The 22344-nt window shown below is 36.0% G+C and overlaps 2 protein-coding genes across 3 annotated transcripts; one reads left to right on the forward strand and one right to left on the reverse strand.

Moving 5' to 3' along the window:
• The first annotated feature begins 10783 nt into the window (after positions 1-10783).
• On the forward strand, positions 10784-16719 carry LOC132621317 (uncharacterized). Of its 2 annotated transcripts, none has more exons than XM_060335541.1 (3): positions 10784-11326; positions 12452-12951; positions 15785-16719. In XM_060335541.1, the coding sequence occupies exons 1-3, from the start codon at positions 11299-11301 to the stop codon at positions 16634-16636; spliced, it is 1380 nt and encodes a 459-aa protein (XP_060191524.1). In that variant the 5' UTR covers positions 10784-11298; the 3' UTR covers positions 16637-16719. The 2 variants fall into 2 exon arrangements, with proteins under 2 accessions (XP_060191524.1, XP_060191523.1); XM_060335540.1 differs by having other exon boundaries at positions 10793-11326; positions 12360-12951.
• A 3091-nt stretch (positions 16720-19810) lies between these two features.
• Positions 19811-21998, reverse strand: LOC132623383 (protein SHORT-ROOT). Its single transcript, XM_060338130.1, has one exon. The coding sequence runs from the start codon at positions 21620-21622 to the stop codon at positions 20063-20065; it is 1560 nt and encodes a 519-aa protein (XP_060194113.1). The 5' UTR covers positions 21623-21998; the 3' UTR covers positions 19811-20062.
• Between the last annotated feature and the right edge of the window lie 346 nt (positions 21999-22344).

Below are 22344 nucleotides of genomic sequence, written 5' to 3' on the forward strand. Positions count from 1 at the left end.
GTAAAATTTGAATTATTTTGACTTTTCCCTCTAATTTTTCAGGAAGGGTATTAATGGAATAGAAAAAAGAGAAATTTACTGGTACGCCCTCAAATGTCATGTGGAATACATTAATACCCCTAAAAAGGTGAAATTGGTCTAAGATGAACCATTTGTGATTGTGCCAAATATATTTACCCTTTCACATTTCAACCTCATTTGTTTTATCCTTTAGGCTTCCACCCGTAATTAATACTAATAATTATCTATAATCTTTCATATCTTTCTTGTACTATATAAAGGTTTATAACAAAAGTGGTAAATCACTGATTCTCTTCTTTCCGTAAAGACTTACCCTCTGTTTGGATGGTTGTTTCCTGTGGTTCATTAATGTACAGTATGGTATAGTACAGTATGATGTTGTATTGTATTATACTGTATTAATGAATACAATGTTTGGATAGAATGTATCGTTTGTTGTGGTTTAATAACATTTTTATTGTTTGGTTTGACTGTATGGTACTGGAGAATAACTTGTAAGTTTATTAAAATACCTTTAACTTTTAATTAGAAATTGGTTTATACATATTAGTAATAAAACTCAGGTAAAGAATAAAATAGGAACTTTAAAAAATAAGTAAGTAGTGAGCGGGGGTAGTGGAGGGGTAGGTGGTGTGAGGTGGGTGATTATGGGATGAGGGTGGGGTAGTGGGTAGTAAGGTGGGGGGTGAGTGGTTGTGGGGTAGGGGTGGGTGGTGGAAGGGTGGGTGGTGTGAAATGGGTGGTAGGGTGTGGGTGAGTGGTTGTGGGGGTGAGGTTGGGTGGTGGAGGGTTGGTGGTGTGAGGTAGGTGGTTGTGGGACGAGGAAGGGGGTGGGTGGTAGGGAGGGGGTAGAGGTGGGGGTGAGTGGCGTGGGTGGGGATAGGGTAGGGGTGGGGGTAGGGTGGATGGTGGAGGGTGGAGCAGGGGTGGGGTGGATGGTGGAGGGTGGGGTATAATGGGAAAATGAAATAGGTAACCACGGAAAAACCATCAAATTCGTGGTTACAAAAATTGGGACTTGTCATGATTATATAACCATGGGATGAACCACGAGTTTACAACACCATACCACATAAGTTTAAGAACAATGGAAACAAATATGGTTTCATACAAAATCATACATTAATGAACCACGGGAAACCTGTTATATCCCGTAATTTTGCATATTCGGAAAATTTGAAATAATTGTGACTAGCAAGAGGTAAGGCCATATTTGATCTAATTTAATACATATGTTGTCATGAAAAATCTTGATGCGGAGATATTGAGGAAGGCTAAGGGTAAAATTGGAAATTTGGAAAATGGCTTCATGAATTGCAAAAAAATTAGCCACAAGTAATTGGGCTTGGAAAATCAAAAAAAAAAAAAGAGGCCCAATCCATTGAGGTGGCCGGCCATATACCATGGCCCAAGCCCATGTGCAAAAATTAATTTAAGTATTAAAAGGAGAAGGGCCTTAATATTTCATGATAAATCAAGAAGTTTCAAGAAAAAGAAAAGTGAGAGCAAGAGGATCAACCAATTCGGCCAAGAGGCCAAATTTGAAGACCAAGAATTTTGATCCCAAAAAAAAATTATTTCTTCTAGTATTCCTACTAATTCAAGGGTCCTCTTCAACGTGGTATAATTGTTGAAGCAAGAGAATCACTCTTTGTTGCAAACTTACAATCTTAGCCAAGTGGGGAAGTTGAAGGAAAAAGGTAAGAATTCATCTACTTTTATATGTTATGGAAGGTTTGTTTATGTTGTAGTATGTAGGAATGGATAGAATTCATGAAAATATGGAGGTTGGTATGGTGTGGCCGTGTGTGTGCATGTGTTGTGTAGGCAAGATTAGTTAATTTTTATGTAGCATTCTAGTTGTGGTTATTGTGGACTCTACATTGGAAATGAAAGTTTGATGAGTTTAGTTGAAGTTGTGGGAGTTAGAAGGTGGTCGAATATATATGTGTGTGTGTGAGAGATATGAACTAAGTTCTATGTACCAATCTAGTTGTTGTTGACATGTATTCTATGATGCAAATGAGAATATGATGATTCTAGTGAAGTTGTAATTGTTGTTAAGTTGTTGTAGGAAGTTTGTGATTTTATTGTAAATTTATATAATTATGGAAATGGAATTGTTAGGGTGCAAATTGTGATTGTTGTTAATGAAATTGGAAGATAAAAATGTGTCGTGAATATTTATGTCGAAGGTTGGAGGTTTTGGGTGAATTATGATTTTGGTGGAATTTTTTGTATATTTTGTAGGATGATATGAAACGCTTTCGAATTGTATTTGAATGATCTTGAATTAGTAAATGAATATGAAAACGTTGATATTGGTTTGAAAGTGTGAAGTTGGAGTAGAAGTTGTTGCATTATGTAAGAAGGGAGACTATTTATGTTAGAAAGTGTTTTGTATTGATTGTTGATGTTGTTGGTATTGCTGTGGGTGTTGTTGTTGACATTTTTGGCCGAGTTAAATTCTCGGGGATGGCGCATTTACAGGGGAAATGCTGCCGAAATTTCTGTGGGCAAATGTTAATTCAAGATTGAACTTCTAAAGGCCTCTAATTAATGTTTGGTAAATGTGACCAATTGTAGATTTTGGAGAGTTTGGAGCTTGAATTTGGAGTAGCGTAAGAAGAGGAAAAGGTATGTAAAGCTTTGCCTTTCATTCTCTTGGCATGTCTTAGGTATAATAGGTTATGATTCGAGCCTTGGGGACGACTCTACTCCTAGAAATCCGAGTTAAATTTGACCCTTAATCATTCAATATAATTGAATTAAGCACTTTATGTTTTGTTGGAAAAGCAGCTTGAACCTTTGTAACTCTTACAAACGGAATCAAATTGTCCTAAAACTTCCATAGATGACTCTATAAAGTCTAATGTTCGAAATTTCGGAACGCCACCTCGACTTGACCCGAGGTGCACCCACAATCCCCGAGATCCTTTCATATTGATCTAATTGACTTACTTTCGAGTGATATTCAAGGAAAACTTTGACTATTGTTCCGCTTACTGGAGAAGGATCGTTTTGATTATTCCATTGAGTTCCACGGTATATTTAATATGTGCAAACGACCTCAGGAATTCTGCTTTGACATAATCCGTTGTAACATCTGAAAGGTACATACTATGATTTCCGTCTGATTCCTCTTCGCATGATCTGTCATTTGATTATTCTATCGAGTCTTGGTAATATATTATGATGCATATAGTTTCTCACTACTCTGCTCGTGCATGCCTCAGTATATCTTTCACCGAGTCCCGTAACGGGTATGTTATCGTGCGCACTCCACTGCATTGTTCACCGAGTCCCTCACTAGAGGGTCGGGTACGGTATGTGTGTATCTGATGATGTGATGATGTGATGATGGGTTACGGCGGCCAGGAGGGCATATGATGATTCTATTCACCGAGTCCCTCACTAGAGGGCCGGGTACGGTATGTGTGTATCTGATGATGTGATGATGTGATGATGGGTTACGGCGGCCAGGAGGGCATATGATGATTCTATTCACCGAGTCCCTCACTAGAGGGCCGGGTACGGTATATATATATATACATGCATGCATATTGTTGACACCCAATTTTGTCCCGCCTCTCTTCCAAAATACCTATTTATGCTCCTAACATTTTGTGGAAAATTAAAAAATATATATATTATATTATGATTATTAGCCTTCTATCAAAGCCGGGGTCTCATTATTATATTACAGTTACTAATTATTATTATTATTATTATTATTATTATTATTATTATTATTATTATTATTACAGTTCACAATTTTTATCATTGCAGTATTTTACCAGCTTACGCATAAACATCGCATTTATCTTTGCATAATTAAATAATAGCATTTATCTTACTGTGGATTTTCAAAATATTATTGCACGGCTATTACAACGCCATTTTTTATCTGAGCATTAATGTTTGCATATTTCATGTCGAGCAATATTTTAACACAAGTTATTTGAATAGGTCTCTTATTCAAATTCAGAAGCCAAACTATTTTTTGCACTCAGTCCGTATTTGTGACGTATCAGATCCCAAATCAAAGTCCAATCGATCCATAAATAGTTCTTAACCAGCCTATATTTTTACATTAATTTTTAGACCAGTCCGTATTTTAATTTGCTAGCTCATTCTTTAATACCCGGTCTAAAAATTGACCCAGTCCATTTATGGACTGGGTCCGACCCATTTTCAAGAAAATAAGGGAAACCCTAAAAAGGGTTCCCCTTCATTTTCTTCTTCGTTTTCCGCCTTTTTCTCATCGCCTCACCCCACCGCCGCTCTTCCACCTTTCCCCTCGCTTTCCTCCCATCGCCCCACCCCTCTTCCGCCGCACTCCTCTTCTCCTCTTTTTCCCCTTTTCCTTAAACCCTAGCCGCCGCACACAGATCTCACACTCTCTCCTTTTCCTCTGACTTCGCCCATACCTCTGCCATCCATCTGTTCCACTCAACTTCATCACTGACACCATCACGCCCCCCATACCCCCACGTTACTTCCATTATACCACTGACACCCCACGCGTCTGACACACACTCCGACTCATCTCCACCACTCGTCTGACACACCCATATCACTGTCATCTCCACCACGCTCTGTCTGCCCGCTCCTCTCTCTTTTCGTCACATGAAACTCTAAAATTCGCCCTATATATAATCGTTTTCCAAGTCAAGAAAGGGGGGGGATGGGAGCAACGAAACCCCAAGAAAGTTCTTGAATCGCCAAATTTCCTCTAAAATATAAGTCTGTATTTGTTCCAGTTCCTCTTTTAAATCATCCGCTTTTAATTTTGCTATATATTGTCACAAAAAATATTAGATCCCATTCTGTTTTTTTCTTCGAGTGTTCGTTCGAATTCGAGCACACACGAGTTCGAATTTCAAAGTGTTTCGAGTAGATATCGAGACCTTCGCCTCATTCCGCTGCACTCGAAGAAGGTAATTTCCTTTTTCCTTTAGTTTATGCTTAATCTGCGCTTTTCTTAATCTTTGCTGGGTTTAAAATATGCTGATCAGTTAGATTAGTTTTGATAGGTCAGTTTGTATGTTGGTACTAATCCGAACCTAATTAGTGTTGTATGATGATTGGAGCATCGAATTTGGCTCGGCTTACATATATTATGTATAATAGGTTGACTTCAGTTAATTTGAAGGCATGAGTTAATCAGCTAGTTGGTTTAAATCGCATATCGTTGTATAAATCTGGACAGTAACTAGTAGGATACTTGAGCTTTGTTTAAGGGTTTGTTGTTAGTTTAGGCATGACTTGTGGTTAAGTTTGTGATTGATTTCTGTTTGCTTCTGATTATAACACAAAATTGTTTAATGCAATTCAATAATGACATAGTAATGTGGAAGGCTAAAATTGTAACAAAGAGACAGCATATCCAGTTTGTGCTATGATAAAGGTGATGGTTTGTGGATAAGATAAATAAACCTAGTCTGAAATTAGTATGAGGTAAAATTAATGGGCTGTTTGGAGTTATCAATATACATCAGTTTCAGTTCTTGGGCTGGTATATATTGTCTTAAGGAGGTTAGATATTATTCTAAGGATGTCTTTTGAAACACACTTGTGCACCTGGCAGTCTTTATACATAGACATTGATCCCTGTTTCCTCCTCACCTCCACTCCCTTGTGTCTCCATATTCCTGTCGATGTGCAGATTGTTCATTTTTCACACCAGCAGTCTAAAAACAGATCTGGTATATTCCCTGGTTATTTTGGTTCTGGTTCCTATATGATAATGAGTAGTTTATTTCTTTGTGTGTTTAGCCTTTTAGTTCGTTTGCTCAGTATTGTAGGTCGATATGAAACCATGTTTAGTTATTGAAGTTTTGCTCTGCTTAGAGTTGTGATCAGTATAAAAAAATTACACTCAAAGTGGCCTAGTTTGTTTGCTCAATTTGAAACTGTGATCATAGTTGAATGACAAAGACCCTCCTGGTTTGCTTAGAAAATTAATTTGCCTAGCCTGTTTAAAGCTTAGTTTAGTTCGATGAAGTTTGTCATACGATGAGTTATTTTTTCACAGTGAAGCATGGTGGGATGTTTGTTTGGCCTAGCACAGTCAAAGTGTGTTTTTATGTTACCTTAGCCTAAGCATATCCATGTTCGAGCATATGTAGAATATCCTGTTATGATTAGTTATGATTTATGCGTCATATATATGTTATAGCTAGTGGCTGCATAGTGAATATTTAAAAGGGGATCTGTTGCTTGCCCTTAAAATAAATGCCACTGGGCGTAAAATATGTTTCTTAAAGATGGAAAAGACAATCATTCTTCTTCATTTCTAGAGAATATAATCTGATCCTAAGTCGAAATTCGACACTGTCTTCTTTTTGGAGTTGAAATGAATTGAAAGATTTCTGGTATCTAGCCATAGTTACTAGTATCTTGCCTTATAGTTTATTTCCATTTGACGTTTAAATTTGGTGCATCGTTTGCAAGTATATATTTCAGGTGGTTACGTATATTCATGTATTACCGGTCTACCTTTATTTAAAACCGCCATGAACATGTATACAGAAAGTATACTTAAACATACGTAGTATACACACGATCTACTGATTTATTTGGAGTTTATATTTTACATGTTTGATCTTATTAATCGATCATATACTAATTTCTTTTCTTTCCGTTTTTTTTTTGCATAATCATCGTATACGAGTCCAAAGAACTCGTTTTCCTCCACATTTGGTTGGGCTAAAAGTCCAACACCATTCAGCTCTCAAGTCATCTTCTATCAAGCCCCATTCCCAACAGCAAGCAGCAACAATCCAGTAATAAAGATTGCTGGGCCGAAGCCCAACAGTGGCCCAGATCCAAAAGAATTTCTGGGCTAAGCCCAATAGAAACAGCAGCAACAGTCCCTAAAACGGGCTGATCCATTTAATTCCCGTCTCTTTTTATCTTATTTTACTTTATGTATTTGATTTTGTATTATTCGACTAACCCTTTACTTTGTTTTGCTTTTCTCAATTTAGATGAACTCTAGTCAATTAGTGGGTTAGTTTAGCAAATGGGTAAATTAGTTAAGGAAGACTAACAATTAATTCATAAGTTATTCCTCTTTTCATGTTAAAACTATTTTTAAAATCTAATATTTATTTGGGATAATTGATTTGCAAAATGTTACGACTACGTATTTTAAGTAAAAAGAATCATATTTTATCTCTTGTTACCTTAATTTCAAAACACCATTAATACGCAAATATAAATTCAAGCATATTTCATAGATAACTTTTCAAATTTGAATCAATCATGCATATTTTATCTAAGCATAATTATCATAATTAATAAGAAATGACAAAGAAAATTCGTTTCTTTTGAATTCTATTTGTAAGCTTAGATTTTTTACACTACTAATCAAATAATAGGGTTTACTCAAAATTCAAAATTATCAAATCTCCTCTCAACAACTATTATTTATGGGAAAATTATTATATTTTGTACAAATTTTATGTTACACAGCATCTTTAAGAATTTAACCATATTTTGTAACCCTTCTTAAAATGACATTTTATCTTAACGATGCTTGTAAGTTTTATCTCATGCGAATTATCATATTTCCTATAAATCTTAGTAAATATTATCTTTTATTCAAGGCTTTCATCAATATTTGCAAGTCTCATTCAATTTTGCAAAATCCTCTTTTACGCACACAATTACGTTTTTTTTCACAATTATTACTTCAAACAAGTATCATTATTACTTTCATTTTAAAACCTTAACGATATTTATAAGTCCTATTCTAAAATGGCATTTTAAGTTTTCTTTTATATTAAATTTTATAAATCTTATTTTTCACTAATATTATTTTCCTCTTAAAATTTTAGCAACATTTACGAATCATTTTTAAACATTATATTTAATCTCAATTAACTAACCTAAGTTTGGTCGGATAACCGTAAGTTAACGGATTCTAAAGGATGCCTAACCCCTTCCCTTTAGGATAATATAGAGCCCTTACCTAGAATCACATTGGTTAAGCAGACTATTAATTAAGGTTTAGTTTTAACTTGGCCTTAGTTAACCTCTAGGTGTCCTAATTCACCGTTAAATTAATTAGGTGGCGACTCCTTAAAATAAAATAAACAGGAATCACCAATACGTCATACTCCTTAAATCTACCCGGTTAAAATGGGGTGTGACACATATGATATGACATACTTCTGTTACCGAGTCCCGTAATTGGCCGGGTACGATTTGTGATATTGACATACAACTCTATGTGTACATACATATGATTCTGATATACTTATGTCACCGAGTCCCGAAACGGGCCGGGTACGTTTTATAACTATTATGCTCATACTCCACACTTACGATTTCAGTTATGATTCTGTTCACTGCGTTTCATGCTTTACATACTCAGTACCTATTCCGTACTGACCCCCTGTTCTTCGGGGGCTGCGTTCCATGTCGCGCAGGTACAAACGCTCGGTTTGCTGATCCGCCCGCCTAGGACACCTACTCTGCTGTTTGGAGTGCTCCTTGTTCGAAGCCCACGTTTTGGTATAGACTTTTTCTGTTATATATGTATATGTTTATTCAAGGGTACGGCGGGTCCCTGTCCCGTCATCTGATTCTGTTATCTCTGTTAGAGGCCTGTAGACATGTATGTGGGTCATGGGTCATTATCGGTCAGGTATGTCTGTGTGATTTGTCGCGTGTGCCGCCCCGTACGTTATAACAGCTTTAGCGACTTATGTATATGTTTGTGTATGTACATGTCTTCGTGCGATTTGCCTTATATCTGTATAAATATGTGTACGCTAAATCTGGATTAGTTATTTGTATGTCAATTCTGGTAGGTAAGTGTATGCGGTGCCCAGCTCGGGCACTAGTCACGGCCCACGGGGTTGGGTCGTGACAAAACCCCCATCCAAACGGGGGTTTAGTGCTATGGATTTTGCTCAATACTATCTCAACAGGTACATTTTTTTTTCTTTCCTATTTAAGAGCTTAGATATGTAGGGTAACATGTACTATGATAAGAATTTTCTGTTGAACTATTGGACATAATTTATAATCTTTTATTTAAATTTTTCCACGAGTTCTTATCCAGATTATATGGTACAAAAATTAGTAGTATATTATGAGTTGTTTGAAATTTTGTATCCAGATTATAGGTTTTCTTTTGTGAATTGATGTTGATATATTAAGAACAATTTAGAAACAAACAGTTCAAGAATGCTTATGTTTCACCGGAAAAGCAACTGGAATTAAAAACTTTCAATACCTACTTCTTTTTTGGCAAACTGAAAAACAATATCTTGACACTTGCGTTATGCTTATTAAACATTAAACAATTCATAATTTTAACTCTCTTTTATTGGTTATGAAAAGTTAAACTGATATATTTAATTTCAGTCAATTAGAGTAATTTTTTATCCTAATATTAAAGGTGATACATTGATTTTTGTTTTCACGAGCCTATTATGCCATCGCCCCTACGCACACATATGAAAAGAAGAAAAATTACACGAAGAAGCTAAGTTAGAGAAGAGATTATTTCTGAGTTTTAGTTGTATTTAGTTTAATTAGTTGAGGAATTGTTTCAGGTTAGTGTTTTGGTTCAATTTCAACATTTTGATTTGTTTTGATAATTCTTCAAGTTTAAATTACTGAGAAAATTATGTAAATAATAATATATGATGCTCAAATACATAATTGTCAAATTAACAGGAAAGAACTCTTAAAGTTGCACATGCCATATTAGAGAAGATTTGTGCTTTTAGAAGAAAATTTAGCAATCAATTGCATATATTAACATTTAGAAAATTCAAAGTTTAAACAGTAAAAAAAGGGTAAATAAAGAAAGGGGTAATGAAGAAAAATCACCTTTCTAGGTTTAGAGTCAACCTTAATATTTGATATATTAGAATAATTGTTACTCATTTTTACTTACATGTTTTTATATTATTTATAGTATTTTTAAAATGTGTATAAATTGATATGGGACATACGTGCAACGCACGTGTCCCAGAAACCAGTAAAAAAGATAACTAAAAATATCCCTTCACAAAAAGTAAAATTATTACAGTTGATAAAGTAGTCGGATAGTGGAAATTATTACATGATCTGTGAATATTAGTTAAACTATTTCTTAAAAAAAATACATGAGGATGGATGACAAATACATAATTGACAACCTCGTTGACCGCGGAAACTAGGACACCTAATGTTGGTTGGCTACCTCGCAGCAGTACTATTTCTTATGTTAACAGTGAGAGCATTTAACCAACTTCCAGAAATTATTAAAAAATGATCGGCAGTAAATACGTGGCTTGAAAATAAAGGACCACATATAACTATTACGTAATGGCACAAAGTCATTGATTTACAGCCTTACCTGGTGATGGCAATATTTGCCCACAAAGAAACTGGAGAAAGTGGAGGTTGAAAAAGATCACGTGAAAACATTACCAAATGAATTGAATGCTCTGAAATTTTTTGACACACCCAACAGTCATCAGTTAGCCATTGGCTATCTACTCAACGTGGATCACATCTTAAACAGCAACAAGCATGTTACTATTAATAAATCTAATATCTCAGCCGACATAACTACTTTATTTTTCTCAAATGGTGCAGATTTAATTGTGTTCATTGAAAAATCATCTAACAATATTTTTACTTCCCTTAAATTTAAACATGAAATCATATAGTTCTCAATCTGGATCACACCTTGGGTGCGCAAGGCAACACCATAATTTATTAGTTCTCCTAAAGTGGAGAATTTAGTAATTATTAGCATGGATATAAACGTGTTGGCCGTAGCGAAACTAGTATAACTAATCATAAACATTTAATGAAACAATAATTAAGTACTTAATCCTCCATTATACAGCTAATGGTCGAAAACCCACAAACAGAACCCTTCAGCTAAGAATCAAAGAATTTCCATCATTGTAACACTTCGAGAAAGTGCTCTAGAGAGAGAGAGAGAGAGACATCGTCACAGTGAAGAGAAGTAAAATAGAAAGGTGGAATTTGGAGGGGCCAAGGAAGGATCTTTAGTCTGAAGTTATCATCATAATCATAATTAACATTCCAAGATCCAATAAACTACTTACTCAACCTTCTTTCCTTCTTCCCTTTTCCTAGTCATTAACCCTTATCTTCCCCTACATTTTGGGTATGTTGGGGCAAGATTTTACTGAAATTAAATACCCAAATTAACCTTTAACAGCTAGTCAAGCAGCTGATCTTAAGGAAATTCATATGCAAAGAAGTTGATTATTAACTGAACTGTATCGCCCACATATGTCTAGATATTTCGTTCAATTTTCTGGTAAGTTTTTTTGCCTCAGTAGAATTTGATTCTTACAGTTCCCCCTTTGCCTTCTTTTTTTCTACTTCAATTAGTAAGTTCTTTAAACTGGCTTTCACATTTTGTTAAGAGTTTGTGGGATTCTTGCTAATTGGTAAGTCTTTGTGGATCTTGAGCTGATCAATTTAGCCTGTCGATGTCTCTGCTGAAACTTATGCTCTCAGTTAATTATTCCTTTAGGCATCTATGTCAAATGATAATCAAGATCATAGAGGGATGCAAGTGCATCGTAACATAAAATCTTTGCATTTTTTTTTTTTTTTTTTGTGTGTGTGATAAAGTTGCAATCTTTGTATTGATATTGATATTGAGATGTACATACTATTCAAATGCATTGTAGCAGCAGTGGTTGAGGTTGGAACTTAAGTTGAGACCAATTTCCACTCTCACAAACTGAAAAAAAGAAGCAAAGTTTAGTAGGGACTAGGGATATTGGCCTCTATTTTATATAGCGCCTACCCATCACAGGCTTATAGGTGAAATTGGTCTCAACTCATCTATATGCAATTTTGGATTAAAGCCTTATGTTTTATTTACAACTTGGAGCATGCCCTTATCCTTTCAGGCTATAGTCAATGGAAAATTGAATTCTGAAAATCTAAAAGAATTTCCTATTACTTGCGATTAACAAGTCGCGCGTGCTCACTGATAAATATGCTCCATTTGTTTGTAGCTGTTGTTAGTGCTCAAGAAATCCACTACATTGATTGAATTGCTGTTCAAACAATTGATTATGCATGTATGACATTGTCATCAGTTAATGCTAACAGAGTCATAAACTTCGGAAAACTTGATTTTAGACATTTTTAATGCCTGTTAGTACAAGTTACGCAATTTCATTTATTTACAAAATATTTACCTTTTCTTAGAGATATGAGTGGGTACATGCATATGCAAACACATATTTTCTCTATATGCTCCGCATATACATTTTCTTTTTTGTGGTTGTGACTATAGTTCTGGATCTCCGTTGGTTTGATTTTCTTTACTGCAGCATTATCTTCCAGATAAAAAATAAAAAAAAAAGGAACAAAATGCGCTTCAAGAACAGATCCAGGAACCCAACCACTTTACGTTGCAATGCAGGACGCAGATGCTCATTTTCAGTTCTCTTATGGAGCCTAGTCGGTTGCCTTCTTTTACTTAATCTGTACTGCTTTATTAGCCAAAAAGATGCAAACCATGGAGAGTCACACTTACGCATGAACCAGCACTCATACTTTCGTGAGCTTGAAGAGGTTGAGGAGGAAAATATACAGATGCCACCACCAAGGAAGCGATCCCCACGAGCTGTCAAACGAAAGCCTAAGGTGCCAACCACCTTGATTGAAGAATTTCTTGATGAGTCTTCCCAGCTAAGGCATGTTTTTTTCCCTGGTCAAAGAACTGCTATAGATCCTCGGAAGATTTTTGAAAATGATACCTGTTATTATTACCCTGGAAGAATGTGGTTGGATACTGAGGGAAACCCTATACAAGCTCATGGGGGAGGCATTCTATACGATCAGAGGACAAAAATGTATTATTGGTATGGAGAATATAAAGATGGGCCAACATATCATGCTCACAAAAAAGGAGCAGCACGAGTAAGTTCTGGATTTCATGCATTTTTATAGGTGAATAACTTGGTATGTTACAGTTTTCTCTTCACTTAAACTGTCATTCTGTGTCTTGTAACATATGGAATTTGTGCCCCTCCTCTTCTCTTGAAGTGCATATACATGTGAACTAGTGGATGCATCTTGTTTATTTTCTACATTGAACTAGGTAATGCTTTTGTATAACGTGGTTGCTTATTTCTGCTCTTCGATCTCCTTTCTTTTGTTCCTATTAGTTCATATTTGTACTCAGCTGTTGGGAAAGACTACTTTCACTATGATGCAGGGCAGATGATGAAGATTGTGTATTAGATTCCAAGTATAAATAGAAATATCATACTTGAATCAACAATGCTGAAAATGTGAAGGAAAAAAAGTGACCTTCTATCTCTCCTATAACTATCCTTTTTAATAGAAAGAAACATGGCCTTGTGTTGCTCTTGGTCTTTCTTGACATACTAGAGAACGTTGGAAGTTACTTCTGAATCTTTTATTTTTGAAAACTGGTAATTTGAAGTTACTTCTGAAATCTTATTATGCTCGAACAATGGTCTTCTCCTCGTTCCTATTAGTTAATGATAGGTTTGGCATGCTTTGAATATGACTAGCATCTTTTGCCCCTTCCTCACTGTATTTCATTCCTTGGGTTCAACTTTTTTCTTTTAATTAATAATGAAAGATGCCTACATAGAGCATATCAGTGCATACTGCTGTGCGCTGTTAACAAGAAGTTGTGCGTGCTTTCTGCTCTTGGCTTGTTACTCTAGACTAGATTATGAACTCCTGGTTGGATTTGCCAAGAATGAACTGATGACTATAAGAAATAAAGAATGAAATAGCCTGTATCTTATTCTGACTTCCCACCGTGCTAAAAAATAAAAATAAATTAGTAGGATTGGCCCCATTGCAATTTTAAGTGGATTGAGAATTTGAGATAGCATCAATCCTAGCACAAAACAAATTTGGACTGCTAATTAGGAGGATACTGATAGTGAAACAGGAAGACCAATGCCTCCAAACATGTGGACCATGCCTAGTGGACCCATCGCAGGACCCTAGGCCAAGAAGTTCAAGGAAGCAATCACTACTTTAGTTAAAAAATGGTACAAAGATGGGTGTTCATGGAGGGAGGAAGACCCAAAGGCTAGTCACCTTGGTTCAAGCCAATTTGGGAGAAACTTCAATACTATCACAGTGGAATTCTGAAGTCATAGAGTAGGACGACCGCATATGGGATGCTCTGGCCTCCGTTTTAAACTCTTTGGAGTTCTCTTTGAGCTAAGTCTGGCCGCACATCATAGGTTTTGTCCGCACGTACGCGCTCGCACACACTTCGCAACTATTTGGAGTTTGACAGTTAGAAGAACCTGCAAGGCGTACTGCACATCCCCTTCCAGCAACACATTTTATTAAGTTGTATTTTCAAGGCTGAAAACTTGTTATTTCTTAATGGGTCCATTCTTAGACTTAACATAGATTATAAATACGGAGTAGTTAATTATTTGTGTTGAACCTCATATTACTGAGTTATTGTTTGTGAGGAAAGGTTATCTTCATATTTTCTCTCTTCAGACACCATTGGAGGCTAGTCAAGGTTTGAATACTTGTTGGTTTTCAATTAAAGCTTTGCTACTTTGGTTCTCTCGATTAAATTCCTACATTTGTCGATGTTTTCTTTGCATGTGTTATGTTTGAATTGTAACCAAATTAGGTCAATTCTCCTCCAACCCTTTTCATTTCTTCAATCAATTCTTGAGGTTCAATTGAGGATTGAAGTTCCCATACTTTCCTCCCTTCATATTATTCCTCCATAGACTGCTGCACCGATAGGTAAGTGTAACACTTTTAGCCCTACATTCCCCTTCCAAGATCCCATATTTCTGTGATCACCTCTCTCCAAAAAGCATTCTTCTCAATCCCAAATCTCCATAACCACCTTCCACCAAAGCCTTGTTAAGAACCTTCAAATCTTCATTCCCAAGTCTATTCCGATACTTTGGTCGTGACAATTGCCCACTTTATTAAGTGATACTTCCTCTCCCCACTTGACGAATCCCATAGAAAATTCCTTTGATGCTTTTCCAACTTTCCTGTAATACTAACTGGAGTGTGTAACAAAGACATGAAATATGTGTGGATGCTCATAGTTTACTCTTTTGGATAACTATCTCATTTTCCAACCTGCCAGGTTCCTTTTTCTCCTCTCTAACACTGAGTTCCACGCTCTTTGGCCCAAAAGATAAATGATACCAAAAAGTTCTCTTTAATTCTGTGGACTTCTCTCATTGCCTGGAAATAACTTCATATTCCTTTCTTAAATCTTGCCTTATCAAAAAAAAGAACTTCATATTCCTTTCATTCCTTATAGTCCAAAAATGGCAGGAGAGGCTAGTTTTCTTAGCTACTTTCCGCTGGTCCCTAGCTTTCTTAATCCTTACCCATCAACTTCACAGAACCTCTAGCCTTATCTTCAGGGTACCCAATCAAAGTCCAATGAGGAGAACACTATTGCCAAAGCCGTGAGGCTACTCTACATTGTAAAGTTAAATGATCAGCAACCTCCTGTTACTCCTTACACAGACAACGCCAACTACCAGTAATCAACTTTCACTTTCCAAGGTTGTTTTGAGGTAAGAATTGCATCCGGGCTGACCATGTATAGATTATGAGGCTTTTCAAGGTTCCCAGATTGTTGATCACTTGTCCATTATCTAGATTGGTTTTGCTGTCTTGGCAGAAGATTTGAGATTTATTCGTCATCTGGGAATTAGTTTTAGCAATAACTTTTCGGTTTTTCATCCCTCTTCTTTCTTCCTTTCAGGTCGATGTTATAGGTGTTGGTTGCTATTCATCTAAAGATTTGTGGACGTGGAAAAATGAAGGCATTGTTTTGGCAGCAGAAGAAAATAATGAGGCACATGATTTGTATAAATTAAATGTGCTGGAGAGGCCAAAAGTAATTTACAATGAGAAGACAGGTAAATATGTAATGTGGATGCATATTGATGATACAAACTACACGAAAGCTTCGGTTGGCATTGCCTCTAGCGATTTCCCCACTGGTCCCTTCGATTATCTGTACAGTAAACGGCCCCACGGATATGAAAGCAGGGACATGACACTCTTCAAAGATGAGGATGGTATAGCATATCTTGTCTACTCCTCGGAGGACAACAGTGAGCTTCATATTGGTCCACTAAACGAAGAATACATAGACGTGACCCAATCCATGAGACGGGTTCTTGTTGGACAGCACAGGGAAGCCCCAGCTTTGTTCAAACATGAAGGGACATATTACATGATCACTTCGGGCTGCACTGGTTGGGCTCCGAACGAGGCTTTGGCCCATGCAGCTGAATCAATTATGGGCCCATGGGAGACCATTGGAAATCCATGCATCGGTGGGAACAAAGTTTTTAGAGAAACAACATTCTTTGCTCAGAGCACATTTGTGCTTCCTTTGCCTGAGCTACATGGTTCCTTTATTTTTATGGCAGATAGGTGGAATCCAGCTGACTTGAGGGATTCAAGGTATGTGTGGTTACCTTTAAGAGTGGCAGGGCCAGTAGACCAGCCTCTTGAGTACAATTTTGGTTTCCCCTTATGGTCTAGAGTGTCTGTTTATTGGCATAAAAGATGGAGACTTCCTTATAGGGGGCAGGAAATAAAGTGAGTTAGAGGAATAGGGAATCATTTGTACAATATATTTTGCAATTTTTTGGTTTTCTAATAATTTACAGTAGTATTTTTTTTTTACTTGCTCACTTTAAAGATTTAACCAGTTCCATGCAGAATTACAGTAGATGTAAATTTTTTAGATTTTGAACGGCTGTGTCCAATTCTTATCGTAGGCTATTGGACCGTAATAATGTAATTCTTGAGTTACCATGACTGGTGTCTGGGGAAATAATAGGTCTACTTACAACGTACGTTTGTTTAAGAGCTGTGTTAGATTCAAACTTACCAACGTACCATTTGTTTATAATGAAGATTAATTAAAATTTGTTGGAGATGACATTAGAGAGATTTCTTTCAGAAACCAAAAACTACTCCAGAAGTAAGTTTTATATGGTCTTTTGCAAAAAATTGAAGAAAAAATCCCAATGGTATTTTTCTATTTGGTTGATTTTTTCCCTCAAAATATTCAAAAATAAATTCTACAGTTTTGAAACTAACCTACAGAATTGGTAAGCTTCAAAATGATTAAAATGATGGGTGGTAAATTGCAGGTCAAACGCTTGCTTAGTAAATTAAATTCTTGCTGCTTTCTACGGAATGAGTGAACAATCTTTTTATTTCTTTTATTTGTCCTACTATCCACAACCAATGTTTCCTCTTATCTTTTTATTTCATGATTTCGTTTTTGTTATGCTGAAACAGTTTAAGAAGCCAAGTGATTGCCTTTTAACAAAAACAAAGTACGTACTAAAGGAAAAGATAGAACATAATCCTTAATTAGAAGCTTTGTTTATCATTGTACTTTGTCTCCAAGAAAATGGTACCCTCATCACTGAAAAATAATATCGGAAAAGACAAAAAAATCCTTCGAATTTTATTCCCGGAAACGACTTGTATCCATGGGTAGTTGAGCAGTCGCTCTCTATTTAATTAATTATTAACCATCCATTTTTTGGGTAATATATCACTTTCACATTTTGCAGCACTGCAATTACATAATAATAAATCATACAATAAACAGGAGGATAATATAAAGAGTCCCCTCCATCAGATGCCTAATAGACGCAACATTTTTCTTTTAAACAATGTATATAAGCTAATTAAATTCCTTTCTTTAATACGGGTGACAAGGGTCGATCAACCTTCTTTGGGCGGTGGCCAATTGCCTGATTTAAACAAATATATCTCTTAAGGTCACTATTTAGATTTTATATCCCTATTTTTAAAAGTTCACAAATATAATCTTTGAAAAATTACCTTCTAACAATGTTAGAATCGAGTCTAATGTTTGATTATATATTTCTTAACTTTATCGATAAAATATTAGACTGTCATCTAACATTTGTGATAACTTATACAATTTTGATAGTAGTCTAACGTTTCCTCATATAATTTTCCATTGCTTAAAAAAATAATTAGACAATATAATCTAAAAGGTCCAAAAATTATAAAAAAAGAAAAATAATAAAGTCATTTACTAAATAATTGTCCCAGACGGACAACCGACGAGACCAACTATTTTGGTCATCATAACAAAGTCTTGGTCAATTTTCGATCACCATAATATATAAAACCGGGGCTCCTTATGCAATAAAGACAATCAAATAAACCAATCATAGACAAAACACTAGTAAATGAGGCCATGCTTTTGGTAATAATCATATATAAAGAAAGCCCCCCCTAAATGAAGAAGATGAAGATCTTACGTAATTTAAAAAAAGCAAGAGAAAACGGTGAAAAGGTAGTGAATATCGTTAACGTGGAGGGGGGGCAGGTCTCATCAAAAGTAGTTCCCCCCCACTTCCCAGTTCCCACTACTATTAGAAAAGTTTACTGAATGTTTGTTTGTTGTTTGCTTTCTTTCTTTTAGTGGGCCTAAACTGAAAAGCAGTCATCCACTTCAGAGGCCTAAGTTTATTTTACTGATGTGGAAGGGGGGCCATCAAGTGGGCTAAAGCAACTTCTTCTCCCCATTAAAGTATGGAGAAAAAAGGAAACATGAATAGGAAATAGAATATGAAAGAGACCCATATCTACATAGCGTGCAGGCCACTTATATATAATCCCATTTTATATAATTATATTATTTATTATATCACTAAAGATTAAACACCTTTTGTTTTCCCAAACATGGTTCCTAAACTTAATGGCCGTCCTAAGATTCTATGGTCCCAACCAAAGATAAAGACCCCTTCTTTGCCCACTCTATTCACTCAAACTCCACCCTACTACTCCTTTGATTCCTTCAAGTACCCTATAATCATTTTTCGTTTTGTCTCACTTTTTTTAATAACGGTGATATACAGATCAGTTTGTAAACGCCTCAACTATTCCATTAAGTATCTCCTAACTCTCACAACAATTGTACAATTTAGAAAAATAAGAAATAACCTAATATGTTTTGCCTCTGCCAAATTTGAACATCAAACCTTGTGATTCTCCTCCTACTTCATTAATCACTTGGCTACCCCTGTCCCAATTATTTCTTACTTTAAAGATCATCAAACATCTCTGCTTATATCATTCCTTTGGCACCTAATACCTACTCCATCAAGACACACATTTAGACCAAACACATGGAAAAGTTTAATATGCTGGCTACAGAGTTTCATTAAGATCAAATATGTACTTGATATTTTACTTTTAACTGTTTGTCTTGTTGTTCTCCTACTTAACCATAAAGACAATAGAATCCAGATGGAGTACTTTTGTGCGTTACTCTTTTAACAATATTGGCATTTTGTCATCATCTATGAAATGACTAACGGATGTATTAGCAAGCAAGACATAATTTGGTTGACTATTGGATGTATTAGCAAAAAAGACATAAATTTGGTTTGGATTATACTAACCAACTCCTCACAGAAGGGATTACCACTTAATTACCTATAAATATCATTGTAATCAACAGCATTCAAAAGGATTTTAAGTTATTTACACGTACAAAATGATAAGTGAAATTTAACTAGGATTTAACTATTATGGACGTACAAAGAATCAATATAATTTTTTAGCAACATGTTACAAATTATTTATTTTATTTTATGAGTTATCAAATCATGTTTGTTAAAAACAAGTTACCTGGTATCACAGCTAACTTAAGCAACTTGAATAGACTAAAAATAGTGAAGTATTATACAGTAATAATGCACAAAAACTTAAGACTCAATTGGAAAACCAAATTTTCTATTCTTGAATGCCGAAATCAATCACCAATGTTAACAAAAGGTTAATCATATCCGAGAGAATTAGTATGTTACAACTAATTAAATCTCAAAATTTCTATTCATATCATTTAAAACAAATAAAAAGCCAAAGGTACCTTTCTTGACTCCATATCCACGCCAAACAAATCCAATAACTAAAGTGAGAGAGCAAAGAGAGGGATCTCGATGGCGACTCACCACCAATTTGGTCTAATTTAAGGCCTCCATGCACTGGCCCACACCACCGGCTCTTCCTTCCATGACAAGAATATTCCGATGGAATCTCCACCACAATGTGTCATTGACCACCCTTCTTTATACCTTCTCAATAAAGCCCTCACATCATCACAAACTTCATCACTATATAAAATAGGACTAAACCCTCCTGCATGCATACGATGTGACCATTTTGCCCCTGTTTCCCGCCTCTCCATTGACTCTGATGGAGGGCATGCAAGTAAATCAACAATCGACCTTCCAGCTTGTCGCTCTAGCATCAAACGTTCGTTACTTGTTTTCGAAAAACTCTCGTCTAATGATTCAAAATAAACCCTAATCCATTTCAAACATTCTTGAAAACCTTTGACAAAATCGAAACCATCAACGCCAACATCAAGATCAGCTTCTTCTTCAACAATGGTCACAATCCTAGGTTGTAGCCTCCTAAACAATGATATCAAATAGTCCCTTCTATTGCCAGCTGGCGTAACCGAATGTAACGCACCAATACAATTAATTGCTAGTGCTTCATCTTCTTTAATATCTAACGCGCCAATATCCAATTCAGATAAATTTCCCATATGGTGTATGACATTAAACTTAAACGGCACGCCCATAAGCCTAGCAAATTTTTCCATTCTGCTACCAATTTCCTTCATCACTTTTTGCACGGACGCTGCTCCTACGGTGGCGCTGCTGGAGGCAACCACCGTGGTGAGGCGGAGATGAGGTGTTTCGTCGGTGCGAGTAGCAAGTGCTTCTAGCAAAGTAGGCCATTGAGTACAATAAGTGTTGCTAATATCAATTATATGCAACTTGCTCTCACCTTCTAAAGCTTCCATAATTGCACCATTGGACGCAACGTGACCAAAAGTTGTCCAAGGGCTAACTTCCTGGAATTTCAAAACCAACTTCCTCGTTGACTCGAATGAACATGTTTTATCCGAAGCCGACAACAACGTACGATAACAACGTTCACCAGAATCCGTCATGCGGCTAAACAAAGCTTGAAGAAAATAAGAAGCCATTTTTTGTTCAGTGTCACCATAAGGCGAACTCAGCTCATTCAACATCCACATGAGTTGTTGGACACGTGTGCTGTTCTTATCGGCTATCGCACGGGAAGTTTCTAGAAGGATATCCGTTGCCCATTTTCCGGAAAATGAGGAAGCAAATTCGACGTTCAAGTCACGAGCTGGAGAGAACTGATGATCATAGTGATGATGAGAAGATTGTTGTGTTGGGGTACTGCTAGTGGTTGTTGGTGTGGGAGTGTTAGAAATTTGTTGGTACTGATTGTAACTTGGAGGAGGGTAGTTGTGTTTAGAAGAAGAAGAAGAGAAATCATCTTCATCCATGAAAAAGTTGAAGCATTCTTCGTCTTGATCTTGATGGTGAGGATTGTAATTGTAAGAACTATAGGTAGTGTTTTGTACTTTGTTAGAAGATCTAGAGCTGCTTGAAGTTCTGCTAGAGTTAAAGGACTGATCAGATTGTTGTTGGTGTTGGATTTGTTGTTGTTGTTGAAGGGTAACTAATCTAAACAAAGTATCCATTTGCCTCCCACATCAAAGTTAAAAGAATAAATGTTTACTAGTACAACCTTTTAGTGATTCTGTTGGATGGTTCACAAAGCAAAAGATGATCAAGTGGAGTTGTTGGAGGAAAGAGTGGGAGGAATTAAAAGCATATCTCCAACTTGGATTGTAGCAGCTTGAGCCTATTTACATAATTAAAGAGAGATAGTGGGCATAGAATAAAAAGAGAAGTAAAAATTTCACTTTGCTTTTTCTTTTTTATCGAGGCACCCGTTGATAAGAAGGGAATAATAAGAATGAAATGGGGATTTGGTTGCTATTCTTTAATCTTTCCTAGCCATTCTTCTAGGGAAGTCATTCAAACGACTGAAAATAGTTTTTTTGGTCATGGAGATATAGAAATTGTCTGACAAAAGATATAGATAGTGCTATGTATAATAATAGAGAAATACAAAAAGTCGAGACAAAGAAAGAGCTTAGGAGCCCGTTTGGATTGGCTTATAGCTTAAAGCTGTTTTCAGCTTATAAGCTGCTTTAGATAAACTAAGCTAAATGAGTCTAATTATTTTTTTGAGCTTATTTTAAGCATAAAATGACTTTAAGCTGGCCAGCCAAACACTCAAAAAAGCTGAAAACAGCTTATAAGCCCACTTATAAGCCAATCCAAACGGGCTCTAGGAGATTAGCTTTTTATTATTTTTGATACACATAGAAAAGAGGGAGAAGCTTGAGTATATGTG

This window comes from Lycium barbarum, chromosome 12 (assembly GCF_019175385.1).
Source record: "Lycium barbarum isolate Lr01 chromosome 12, ASM1917538v2, whole genome shotgun sequence".
NCBI lineage: Eukaryota > Viridiplantae > Streptophyta > Magnoliopsida > Solanales > Solanaceae > Lycium > Lycium barbarum.

Bases quoted from the DNA above. Each gene is read 5' to 3' on its own strand.
- LOC132621317 (XM_060335540.1), top strand. From the start codon at position 12,400: ATGCGCTTCAAGAACAGATCCAGGAACCCAACCACTTTACGTTGCAAT. The intron at 12,952-15,784 runs GTAAGTTCTGGA...TCTTCCTTTCAG, and splicing joins ACAAAAAAGGAGCAGCACGA to GTCGATGTTATAGGTGTTGG.
- LOC132623383 (XM_060338130.1), bottom strand. From the start codon at position 21,622: ATGGATACTTTGTTTAGATTAGTTACCCTTCAACAACAACAACAAATC.